This window comes from Bufo gargarizans, chromosome 3 (assembly GCF_014858855.1).
Source record: "Bufo gargarizans isolate SCDJY-AF-19 chromosome 3, ASM1485885v1, whole genome shotgun sequence".
NCBI classification, from domain to species: domain Eukaryota; kingdom Metazoa; phylum Chordata; class Amphibia; order Anura; family Bufonidae; genus Bufo; species Bufo gargarizans.
Window position 1 is genome coordinate 43,890,040 of NC_058082.1, and position 14,122 is coordinate 43,904,161.

Sequence of the window (14,122 nt, forward strand, 5' to 3'; positions counted from 1 at the left end):
ATATCCATTATCTATCTATCTAATTTCAATCTAAGGCCAAGTTCACACTTGGCCAGTTATTTCCATTATTGTGAGCCAAAACCAGGAGTGAACCCTACTGAGAGATCAGGTGTAATGTAAAAATGTGCACATATTCTATCTATCTATCTATCTCTCTATCTCTCATGCATTTCTCTAGTCTCAGGTCACTAGTCCTCTTCAGAGACATGGCAGCTTGTAAGTGCTCAGCACTAGGAATCTATACAATTATATACTCGAGAGAAGGTTTTCCTGCCCCCACACTCCGCAGGACACTTCTCTTTATGCTATGTTACTAAGCTCCCATAGTGTGGTCTTCACTAATGGGCAGATATCAAAGATCTTGGAGCCCAACGAAGCATTACCGTAGCATAATGTGGTCATTGATGACCATGAAGAAAGGACCATGTTCTGCACAATTCGTACAGTTTATCGCGTCTCCTAGAATGAGATCCAAGAATATTTTTTTAGAAAAAGACTACAAAAGGATTTTCTATCTTGGAATGTTTTGCTGCTTATGGACCCGGACCAGATGAGGCCAGCAGTCAGCTGCGTCCTCCTCCCTCCCCTATTGTCTTGTCTTCAGATCCATCCTTCTTGCTGCTGTTCCAACCTTTTTTTTAAATTAAATTTCCTGGGGAATTACATATGAAAATGAAATCCGCTCTTCTGCAAATTTTCTTTTTACCTTCTTCACAGTTCTCTCCTTTGTACCCTGGATTGCAGATGCAGGTTCCACTGATGCAGGTGCCATGGTTGCTGCAGGTTATGTCAATGCACTGGCTTGTGGGGACATCACATTCACCACCTTTCCAGCCGCTGTGGCAGAGACATCTCCCCTTCATGTACTGTCCGTTACCACTGCACAACACAGGGCAGGATGCTGGGGACAGATAAGAAAAATATCATAACAATGTTTTAATGTTCAAAGGGGACCCTTCTCCTTCCACTGTCCAATTTACAGTGTCTGACCTCCCAGCATTGGGGTACACACAGGATTCAGAGTGCCACAGCAAGATAGAAAATAAGGCCTTTTCAGGGAATGCTTGACACTGCCACATTGCTAACCATGTGGAAGAGAAGGTCCTGGTGACCCCATCCCACACCACACTTCTATCCATTCATAACAGAAGGCCCTGGTGAAGCCATCCCATATTACACTCCTAATCCTCTCGTAACAAGAGGTCCTGGTGACCAATCCATTCCACCCTCCAAACCACTTCCAACAAGAGTGTCTGGTGACCTATCCATACCACCCTCCAAACCACTTCCAACAAGAGTGTCTGGAGACCTATCCATACCACCCTCCAAACCACTTCCAACAAGAGGTCCTGGTGACCAATCCATACCACACTCCAAACCACTTCCAAAAAGAGATCCTGGTGACTCTATACCACACCAAAGTCCTAAGCACTTGTAACAAGAGATCCTGGTGGCCTCATTCCATACCAACTTCTGAACCACTTGTAACAGGAGGTCCGGGTGGCCCAGTCGTATGCCACGTTCTAACCACACATAACAGGAGGTTCTGTTAATCCCATCCCACTATGGGCCTAACTATAGGGGGTGCTGAGGTAGCAGTCGCTACCGGGCCCAGGAGCCTGAGGGGGCCTAAAGACCCTTGTGCCACATAAGAAGACACTGGTATTCTAGAATGTGTATGCTGGTTAAGTTACACCTCTGGCTGGAGGGAAGGGGTTAGGTGAAGAATTTGGCATGGGGGGGGTCCTTTTGATTTTTGACTGAGGCACAAAGGCTATGTGCTTCTCGGCTTCTGGCCCCAAAGCAATGAGGGAAGGGGAGAAAAGCTAAACTCCTGCACTATGGCCCATGAGCCTTTAGCTATGCCCCTGTATTCCACACCACAATCCTAACCAGTCATAACAGAAGGTCCTGATGACCAAATCTCACACCACACTGCTAATCCATTTGTAGCAGGAGGTTCTAGTGGCCTTGTCCCACACCACACTTCTAAACATCTTGTTTCAGACAGCACCACTAGTACCAGGAGGTCTTGTGGCCTCAGCTCTATACATCTCAACCAACTTTCTTTTTTCAGGGATTGTTCTATTCACTGGACCTGTAAAAGGCTGACTTTACATAAATAGGTCTATGGTTTTTTGTGCCTATCTGGGTGAATGGAAGGTGAGGCATAATAATGAATCACGAGTGTGAAACAAGTATTGGGAGGGATGACTCCTACTTTCATGTCTAGCATTGCAGCAGCTCTGGAAACCAAATCCCAGACCAAGCTCTCACCACCAACTAAAATGAAGACGAGACCAACATGGAAAGCTCTCTGGAGGCCCCGTAGCAGCCACATGGGTTACCTTTATGGTATTTTGTCTCCACTTATCTTTTTTTCTCCTTAAATATAAAATGTGTTTTCTTACCTCTTCCACAGTCTGGTCCAAGATAGCCTAGGAAGCAGTGACAGTTTCCAGCCACACATTCTCCATTTCCATAGCAATTACTGGGACAGTCATCCACGGATTCTGAAAAATAAATACACGTTCAAATGTAATGGACAGAATAAGAGTGGCATACAGGGTAAATAGGTGAGCTTTAGCAGACAATATGTGAAAGTTTGGAGAACCCTAAGGCACTTGCTGAAATCCCCATCACTATCACTTCAGGCACTAACCTACATACATCTAAATGTGCAAACATGACTGTAGGGAGGCTGGCTGCCGGCAAATTGCTCTGGAGGTCATGGAGTGGAGAAAGATGGTCCAAGCTTAGGGTGACCCCAACTTCCTTCTCCATGCACACACCACATTGCAGGAGCCTTCCATTGCAAAACTGGGAAATGTCCTGGCAGAAGGTATTAGTTCTAGATTGCCGATTTCTGACAGACTTTTCAGGGATGAGGTATTGAAAGAAGTTAGTGATGAGTGGCGGTTGACGACTGTTCACATGAATCTTTAGCTGCCCATAAACTTTCGATAGATGTCAGCATCGTTTGGCTGACAGCTATCTCTCCTGGCTTCCCCATAAATTTTCCAACAGGGGCCACTACCTTCCCCTCTACCACAGAGGCCACCATGTTTTGCTGTACTACAGGGCCCACTGCCTTAGGCTCTACCATGTTAGAACTCTATCACAAGGGCAACTGTGTTGGGCGTTCAATGATTGGGGCACTGCCTTGGGATCTACCACAGGAGCACTGTTAGGGCACTAGGTTCCATCTTTGGTGCACCAACATGGGCTCTATCATAGAGGCACTGCATTGGGCTTTATTACAGGAGAAGGCACTTTTATGGGGGCTCTGCGATTGGCATGACCATATGAGCACTGTGGTAGCCATTTTTATGGTGAGGCACTATTATAGGAAGCCACTGGGCCATACCACAAAACTTACTTAGGAACAACAGGTAACCCTTGATGACTTAACACTCCCTTGTACATAATTTACAGATTATGTACAACCTAAACATCTGGTTTTCATTTGTACAGTAAGATAACGTGGCATGTATAATGATTACATTAGGTTGGCTTCCATCCCAAAGGACCAGAGTGCTACCTTTATCTGATAGGGGACCACTGAGCCAAAAAGAGTAAGCCCCTGTAGTTTCGCTGCACAGGATTATATAAGGATTGATTCCTAAGTTGCATTCTTGTCTAATTTTGCTCCACATAAAAATTGCCCATCATTCATTTGAGGGTATCAGGTCCATCGTAGGGAAAAAAATAAATAAAAAAAAATACATATTTCCTGAGATGCTGCCGCAGCTTCATTTTCGGTATCGTGTCAGAACAAAAGAGCAATTCCCCGAGAAGAGTGAAAACAAAGGAAAAAGATTCTGCAGCCTATCATTTTGGAGACCATCAGTGTTAAATAGATGTCAGGAGTAGTTGTCAAGAAAATAGCAAAAAGTAGAGGCAGGAACTTGTGTTTTCCATTAAAGCACTTCAAAAAGGCTACAAGGTTACGGCACCTATTAATTTATTGATCCATCCTGCATTTCCGAGTCTGTCCGTATGATTATGATCACTGGGTAAGCTGACCATGCTGACCTCGGCATAATATCCATTCATGATATTCCTATCCGCCCTCCTAACACACATGTAATGAATTCCTAAAGTGTTGTTAGAGCTGTCACATCTCCCTTTCTGATGGGTTATGTATTGTAAGAAAAAATAAAATGAAAAAAATACTGTGAAATTGAAATCAGGCCATGGAAAAAAAAAAAATGAAACGCAAGGTTTTTTCCCCCTTAAAATTGAATGGGGTTGTGAGCGGTGACATGGAAAATATATTTTGATATATTTATTTTATGGCTACAGTAAAAAGTTGCACTAAATTTAAGTCTGGAATCATCATTTTTTCATTTATTTTCAGACCCTCTGATATCTAGTGTACAACCTGTTCCCTAATACATGCTGGACCCGTGTGTCCAGGATGCTGCTGTCTTCTTCCTGCATACAGCCTTGTATTTTCCTCCCTATCTGCAGCCTGTGAGAGCTGCCCACTTTTGATGCCTTCAATGGCGTAGCTATAGGGAAAGGGCCTGATCTCAAAAGGGGCCCACCCAGGAGGAGGACTAAAAGATTTTATTGTTAGGGTCCCCTCAACAGTATTATACAATGACAGTCTAAACAGTAACATGACATACAGTACATACATGTAGAAAACTGACGGACTGGCTGATGAGTTTCATCAGAAAGCAATCTTGATTAGCCACAGGAGTGGGGGTTGCATGGGATGAGAGGGTTGAGAAGAACTTGCGGGTAGGGGGGGGGGGGGTGGGGGTCCTAGCATAATAATTTTTGCTGTGGGGCCCAGTCATTTCTAGTTACACCACTGGATGCCTTCCACCTTCTCCACACTCTGATCTGCTGCGTACAACCCCCACCCCCACTTTCTCTAACATAGAGAGAAAGAAAGGTAGCATATAGAGGCACCAGGAAACATTTAAAATCAAGACTTTAAAAAAAAAGTTGCTTAAGCATGCATTCGGGAGGCAAAGTTTTAAGTCCCATATTAGTGCTTACCCATGCCACCACATCTATCCCCACATGGAGCAGTGGATCTTGGTCCTTCTTCACCTCTTTCATTGACCTTGAGCAATTCTACACCATGTTAAAGTGGCCAAGAAGAAGGCCACTCTAAGGCCGAGTTCACACATCAGTTATTGTGAGCCAAAACCCATAGTGAAGCCTACGCAGAAATCAAGAAGTCTTATATAGGTAATTTAAGGGGCAAGCATGACCAAGTCTATATAATTTCCAAAGATACTCCAGAGCAAGAACTCTTCTTGGTAGTAGATGCCCTTTAATATATGGGAGTCTTGAGTAGAAGGCATTACCTCAATCCTAACAGGATATAAAAAAATGGGTTGACAACCACTTATGATCTACAGTGGTCATGCTACATTTACAAGTGTTGGATCTTCAGCAGAAGAACCAGTGAGTACCAAAGAAGTGAAATCCCGGGACAGCTCCCTCCACTTCCACCATTCCTGCACTGATTCCAATGTTTCAGCTAATTCAAAGCAGAGCTGAACACCGCACATGGTAAAAATTATCAGTGAAAACCAAGCCTTCAATCTAACTCTTTGAGAACTACAAGACGCCTTCCCTTTAAAGTGGCTCGTGATGGACAACTGAGACATGATCTGATGGAATATAGAGGAAAAACAAGGCACTGGCAACACAGATCAATCTCCCTATTAGGGCATTTACTACAAATCCGAAAATGTGAAGATAATATGTAACATATGCTTTGAAAAGAAGGAATCCAATAGTTACTGGATTTAGATAAAAGGAACATGAACGTAGAATAGAAAGCATTATAAGGGCGACTGATATCTCACACCTAGATGGAAACGTCTTTGGAGGTTCTCATCACTGGAGGTATGTAGATACGTGGTAATCAGTGAACTTCTTGTCCTTCATGCCAATGAGGAACAGTACAGTCAGCCTCTCATTAGCTTGAAATGGCAGATAACAGTGAATGATAGTCTGTACTCTACTGTACGACAAATAGAGATGGACTTAATTGAAATGTCTATCAAGACTCCATTTTCTGAACGATAACTACTTAGTAATATGGACTTGTTTACCTTCAAACTATAATGGAATCTGCATATTGAGAGATGAATACCATGAATAGAATAGAACTCTGGAAGCTATTCAGTTTTGGTATAGAAATCATTCCTGGTCCCGCAACCAACGACGTTACATGCCACTATAGCTAAATAGCTCTACTGTTCTCCAACTCTTGGCATAGTGGTCAAGATGCAACTGCAGCCAATGTAGCACCTATGACTACTCCACTGGTATTTCAGGTAACCACTCAATGACTAGATGATATGGAAGTAGAGAACCAACAGTGTCATCATACCTAGCTATATTTCCAGTCATATGCAAAGCTATGGTCCAATCCCTACTTAACCTAGCAAGAACCACCCCTCTGAGGGCCACCTATCACAAGACCAGGCTTCCTTTCACTAGGTAGATAAACTAGTGGGCACCAACCACCATGACGTGGCTATAAAAAGTAGTCTTGCCCTAAAAAAAATCATCTAACCATTTTAAGCCATTGCAAATTCCATTGGAGAAGATTGTGTCTCATCTCCTGAAGCCTCTGGACACGACGGCTGCATACCTGTGTGCCGGACACGTTTTACCTACAAAACCACGATAGAGTTGTGCCTATTCATACACAACTCCATAAAGGTGAGCCTCCACTTTTTACTTTCTACAATTGTTCCACGAACTGTGAACCTACTGCCCTATGGTGAGCTCTCTCTTTTTGCTTCCTTAGCAAAATTCACCAGAATACCGAAACTAAAATACGTCGAGACAAGGCTCCTTCTGTTCTTTGAGTGTCTACAGCGTCATGTGTCACCTCAAATCCTTACGTAAATGGTTAAAAAGACTTAAAGGGAAAGTGCTACAAGCCTCCATTTGGGGTTCCATTAAGGATGGTTTCTGTTATACATGCCATTAAGAGCAGGGCCTTATTTCCAAGCTTTCTGGCGACTCCTCCAAGTTTAAACTACCTACGACGTTCCACCCACTTGATCACCATTATTAGGACATCTGTCCTAATGTAAGGACTACCATCTCAGCAAAGGGTTCCTATGAATGATCAAATTGGCTTCATCTGCTGTAATTCTAAACTGGTTAAAAATAAGTAATTTTACAATTTGACCAGTCTAATCCACAGCCGTAGAGACTCTCCAAATCAATGGTGCAGCCGACAAATCCACCTTCATCTTGTCATCGGGCAGAAAGCCTCTTAAAGTTCTAAATTATTAAATAATTAGGAATAACCTGTCTCCATAGAAAGGGCTTCAGCTGAACAAAGACATGGAAATGTGCATTTTCTACAATGGAAGTCAAATCATTGTTTTAGATTCCTTGGCCCAAGGGAATTCTAGCCACGGAGGACATTTACATAACAGGTATAAAAAGGCCAAGGTTTGACTTTTCTTATCTGCAGAAATAGAAGCCAGACGCTATGAAAGTCTCTGGAGAAAATATTGGCAACATTTTAAAATGCTGTCCATATACCAGACTGTGCCCTTCACTGGCGGGTTTATTTACCAAGATTTCAAGTATCCAAAAAGAAGAATTTTGTATTAATAAAATTAAAAAATAGTCCTAGATATTATAAATTTTTGGGAAAATATAACATTTGTATCAATAGGGGGCAGTATTATAGTAGTTATATTCTTGTACATAGGAGCAGTGTTATAGTAGTTATATTCTTGTACATAGGAGGCAGTATTATAGTAGTTATATTCTTGTACATAGGAGGCAGTATTATAGTAGTTATATTCTTGTACATAGGAGGCAGTATTATAGTAGTTATATTCTTGTACATAGGAGGCAGTATTATAGTAGTTATATTCTTGTGTATAGGAGCAGTATTATAGTAGTTATATTCTTGTACATAGGAGCAGTACTATAGTAGTTATATTCTTGTACATAGATGGCAGTATTATAGTAGATATATTCTTGTACATAGGAGCAGTATTATAGTAGTTATAGTCTTGTACATAGGAGCAGTATTATAGTAGTTATAATCTTGTACATAGAAGCAGTATTATAGTAGTTATATTCTTGTACATAGGAGCAGTATTATAGTAGTTATATTCTTGTACATAGGAGGCAGTATTATAGTAGTTATATTCTTGTACATAGGAGGCAGTATTATAGTAGTTATATTCTTGTACATAGGAGGCAGTATTATAGTAGTTATATTCTTGTACATAGGAGGCAGTATTATAGTAGTGTTATTCTTGTACATAGGAGCAGTATTATAGTGGTTATATTCTTGTACACAGGAGCAGTATTATAGTAGTTATATTCTTGTACATAGGAGCAGTATTATAGTAGTTATATTCTTGTACATAGGAGGCAGTATTATAGTAGTTATAGTCTTGTACATAGGAGGCAGTATTATAGTAGTTATATTCTTGTACATAGGAGGCAGTATTATAGTAGTGTTATTCTTGTACATAGGAGCAGTATTATAGTGGTTATATTCTTGTACATAGGAGCAGTATTATAGTAGATATATATTCTTGTACATAGGGGCAGTATTATAGTAGTAATATTCTTATACATAGGAGCAGTATTATAGTAGTTATATTCTTGTACATAGGAGTCAGTATTATAGTAGTTATAGTCTTCTACACTAGAGGCAGTATTATAGTGGTTATATTTTTGTACAGAAGGGGGATTATTATATCAGTTATTTTCTTGAACATGTGAACAGGACATTTGTGCTTTATTCTGAAACATGATGACGGACATTCAGAATTAAAAACCATGTACTGTACAGTATTTTGCATGTAAATATAATTTTTAATGACTATCCTTTAAAACCTTGGTATAATATCCAGAGTAATTCTAAATAACATTGTACAACTCCCCACAAATCACATAACCCATGTACAGATGGGAGTCCAGTGACCCAAGAGCCCTAGAGCTGTTAACAAATCTGTCCTTGGAAGAAGAACCATTCGGCGCTGGCAAACTGTGCTTTAAATTGGCTACAAAAGATCCATAAACCCGGCAATATCTTGTAGAGATGTTAATGTTCCTGGTAAATATGTTCCAAATAAAAAAATAACAAAAACACGCTCACGAACAAAAGCGCTGATTAAAGAGGATTTTAGAAATTAAAAATAAAAAGCAATTAGTTCTTTAGATTTTTTTTATATTCCTTCTGTAACAAGGTTTTGGATACAAAGTAACATTTCTCTCGCATCGAGGAATGTTAATGACAAATGGGATTTCATTAGCAAATGCACTCTGCAAGCTTTGATGTAAACCACCTTTTAGTGTCAGGAAGATTATCCAGAACCAAATCGATCCCCATTAACCTGGCCGGATCAAAGGAACAGTGCAAAAAAATAAAATCAATTTTTTGAATTTTTTTCATTTCTGCAAACCGCGGATGAGCCACAAACTCGTGAGTGGAAGTGGAAATATGAAATATGCGAAAATGACATTGTTGTTTGCAGGGTATCAGCACCATTTACCTACTCATGTGAAGAGTCAAGAAGATGAGGATCTGAACTCCGCTAATGCTTTTTCTGTTTGATCAACCTCTCTTTGTTGCGATCTGCTTTGATTACATGTTTCCATTGCAAATGCAGCACATTAAAATTCAATAGCCCTAGGCCTAGCATCTGCACCAATGGGGAACACTAAGCAGGGTCCCACCTGGCAGGTCTATGGGGGTCTCCGAAATATATCTAGGCCAAATATTATGAATTATGTAATTGCATTTAATATTTTTCTTGACATTGGTTTTTATCTTTTTTTACTACAGGGAATTAAATGAGTATCCTGGTAAAATCCTTATCTCATGTTAGATCAGTAGGGGTTCAACTGATGGGACCTGCATCAATCATGAGAATGGTGGTCCTGTGAGCACCATTCATCACTTTGGGCTTGGGTATCTCCAGGAGTGGTGTGCATGGTCAACCATCACTACAGTCCCCATCTGGTCTACTACGGTCTTATGATGAGTGGGGGTCTCAGCTAACAGTTCACAACCTCCTTGTTGCTGGAATACCTCTTACTTTTTGTTGGGGGGGTAAAAGATTAAAAGGGGTTGAGCCACAATGGATAGTTATCACCGGTCCACAGAAGGGGTCATAAATGACTATTATATGGGGGCCATAGCAGGGATCTCCAGCGATCAGGCATTTATTAGCGCTGCATTTTGTGGTCTCCACCAAGGGGTTTGAATGAGCTGTGGTCAAGTATATGCCCATTCTAATTTCCTCAAGTCAGGCGGAATGGAGCACTCAGGAACCCAGTTCAAACACTGGGCAGGTCATATATGCCCATTGCCGCACAACCACTTTAAGACTCAGAGAGGCTCTTAAACAAAAACTTGGTGGGGACCCAAGTCCACTTGAATGCAATCAGAACCACATACAGGACATGTCTGAGAAGGGTCTCATTCACCCAGGTCAAGGTATATCAGCAGTAAAAAGGAAGAGCAACTGGACCTATATTTTCTCTTGAAGATATTTTGCTAGTCAGCCCACTGGATTTCTCAATCAGTTGTCAAAGTCAGTTGACTAACAAAACATCTTCAAGAGATAATTCAACAGGTCCAGTTGCTCCAACTTATTACTAATGGTTCTCCATGTATGTGACCTCCATGATTAAGTTTATGGGAGTTATGGATGTGGTCAATTCCTTTAGATACCCATAGAGGAAGACATGACCACACATGGGCTCTTCTCCACTCCTACTTGGCCGGATAGGACCACACAGCGGCCATCAGGAAGGGTGGTTGATGCAGATGCCCAAGGTTATCAAGTTTGGGGTGGTGAGGTTAAAGAAATTCTGGTTTCTACTATTCAAATTCTGAATTGCTAATGTTCCAGTATGTCTTACTATTTTATTTGTATTTTTTAAAGAAATTACACTCGCAAGCTCTTTACTACTGGTGAGTGAAAGGTCAGCTCATGTCCACGCGTTCATCAGAATATTTATTTATATCCGTCAATCAAAATGATTGACAGGCCCATAGTCGTGGTGGGGTGGCTTCAGTACATGGACATCTATTGTAAATGGATTTAGCCTGTGACTGAAATACGGGTAAATGGAAGCAGGTTTTGCAGCGACAGACATATATGCTGGTAAGACTAAAGAAGGGATTGTATGGTCAGACTAATTACTAACAGCACAGCTTTACCCAAATCTACTGGCGGAGTCATGTATCCAAATCTGCTTTGTGAGATCCTCGCTGGATGTTGAGCCAAATTCACTTTACGGCTTAATGAAGATATCGAGAGCGATTTCTGTGTTTGTATAAAAATAAAAAAAAAGCTGTTTTGATCCATTTAAAAATGGTGGCTTACAAAGCCTGTATGGAGGACAGTCCTGGATGGAAAGTCAGTAACCATAGCAAAAACTCAGATAAGACCAGGATTAGAATATAAATCTAAATAAGAAGGCCAGTAAGGACTATGCACCAAATCACAGCATGAGCCAGAGAGAAAACCTAAATTTAGACCAAGACATGAAGCAGAAGTCATAACTAAAAGACTCCTGTGACAAACAGGGGCAGAGCCAGCTTTGAGGGCATTCTTGACCGAATCTAGCTGAACCCTGCAGTGCAAGCCCTCAAAAGTGGTCAGACAGGTTCAAGACTAAAGAAGCTGCATCTGTTGCCTGCTGTTCCAGGCATCTAACATTCAGAGGTTCTGCTTAGTTTCAAGGAGATTATTTAAATACTTGGTTGGAGGCGCGCAGCACATTTTCCTGCCCTGTAGCTTATTCTGAATGTTCAGTGAAACAGTGCTGCCTGGTGTGCCAGAGCCATATGTACGACGAGCAAAAAAGCCTCAAGCGTTGAGTTATTACTACCCAAAAATGATTGAACAAACCAACTTGTCAGCTCTACCCAAAAATGGTGATGCAAAAGAAAAACTTAATGCCCCATAAAACAACACAAAGGTTCAAGTCACTAACTGTACATGCCTAAAGTAGAATCCATTAGTATTACAAACAAAATATATATATATATATATAGAAATAAATCCACCGCAGCACATCCAATGGTGAAAAAATGTGGGATCATTTATTCACCCAAGCAGCGACGTTTCGGTCCGCTCCTTGGACCATTTTCAAGCCATATATATATAGTTATGTAGAGATGAGATTTGCTTAAATACTGTATGAAAAGCAATATGACTACTATAATACTGCCCCCTATGTACAAGAATATAACTACTATAATACTGCCCCCTATGTACAAGAATATAACTACTATAATACTGCTCCTATGTACAAGAATATAACTACTATAATACTGCTCCTATGTACAAGAATATAACTACTATAATACTGCCCCCTATGTACAAGAATATAACTACTATAATACTGCTCCTATGTACAAGAATATAACTACTATAATACTGCTCCTGTGTACAAGAATATAACTACTATAATACTGCTCCTATATACAAGGATATAACTACTATAATACTGCTCCTATGTACAAGAATATAACTACTATAATACTGCTCCTATGTACAAGAATATAACTACTATAATACTGCTCCTATGTACAGGAATATAACTACTATAATACTGCTCCTATGTACAAGAATATAACTACTATAATACTGCTCCTATGTACAAGAATATAACTACTATAATACTGCCTCCTATGTACAAGAATATAACTACTATAATACTGCCACCTATGTACAAGAATATAACTACTATAATACTGCTCCTATGTACAAGAATATAACTGCTATAATACTGCTCCTATGTACAAGAATATAACTAGTATAATACTGCTCCTATCTACAAGACTATAACTACTATAAAACTGCTCCTATCTACAAGAATATAACTACTATAATACTGCTCCTATATACAGGAATATAACTACTATAATACTGCTCCTATGTACAAGAATATAACTACTATAATACTGCTCCTATGTACAAGAATATAACTACTGTAATACTGCTCCTATGTACAAGAATATAACTACTATAATACTGCTCCTATGTACAAGAATATAACTACTATAATACTGGTCCTATGTACAAGAATATAACTACTATAATACTGCTCCTATGTACAAGAATATAACTACTGTAATACTGCTCCTATGTACAAGAATATAACTACTGTAATACTGCTCCTATGTACAAGAATATAACTACTATAATACTGCCTCCTATGTACAAGAATATAACTACTATAATACTGCTCCTATGTACAAGAATATAACTACTATAATACTGCTCCTATGTACAAGAATATAACTAGTATAACACTGCCCCTATGTACAACAATATAACTACTATAATACTGCTCCTATGTACAAGAATATAACTACTATAATACTGCCTCCATGTACAAGAATATAACTACTATAATACTGCTCCTATGTACAAGAATAGAACTACTATAATACTGCCTCCATGTACAAGAATATAACTACTATAATACTGCCTCCTATGTACAAGAATATAACTACTATAATACTGCTCCTATGTACAAGAATATAACTACTATAATACTGCTCCTATGTACAAGAATATAACTACTATAATACTGCCTCCTATGTACAAGAATAGAACTACTATAATACTGCCCTTTGTGTACAATAATCATAGTTTGTTCTGTTACAAAACATTAGAATTGTATATTTTGCTTTGTGAAAACTTCGAGTCACGTCCGATGGTGGAAAAAAAAAAAATCGCTTATTATTCTTACGCTATTATTTTTACATCCAGCGAGGCGGCTGCTTTGACTGAATTTGCCAGTTAGTGAAATAATGCCGCCTCAGCACAGAGAATCAGGGGCTGGTTAATTTGCTGGGCGCGCGGTTGTATCAGCTGCTGGTAAATAATGGCCGCCATCCTTTCAGTGTTTTAACTTAATCCCGATGCTATTAACTTATCCAATTTATTGCAGAAATTTTGTGAGCTCCTGAGTCCGCTGTGTTCTGTTTACCGCGCAAATCACTTTTATCTCTTTATCCTTCTATCCTGATAACCAAGAGTAATGCACAGCTGTACACAGGGCGCCGGTATATAAGCAATATGGATGCAGGGCCGGCCCTATACGGGAAATAAATGTATGCTGCAACGACAGG

At 39.9% G+C, this 14,122-nt stretch overlaps 1 protein-coding gene across 1 annotated transcript in view; it reads right to left on the reverse strand.

Annotated features, from left to right (window-relative positions):
- The window catches only part of TENM4 (teneurin transmembrane protein 4), a 209,140-nt gene that overhangs the window by 91,410 nt on the left and 103,608 nt on the right, over positions 1-14,122 (reverse strand). The window contains exons 9-10 of the mRNA XM_044285413.1: positions 2,412-2,513; positions 707-901 (exon numbers count right to left, since the gene is read on the reverse strand). Of these exons, the coding sequence (XP_044141348.1) occupies positions 707-901; positions 2,412-2,513 (297 nt within the window). The remainder of the gene's footprint in view (positions 1-706; positions 902-2,411; positions 2,514-14,122) is intronic.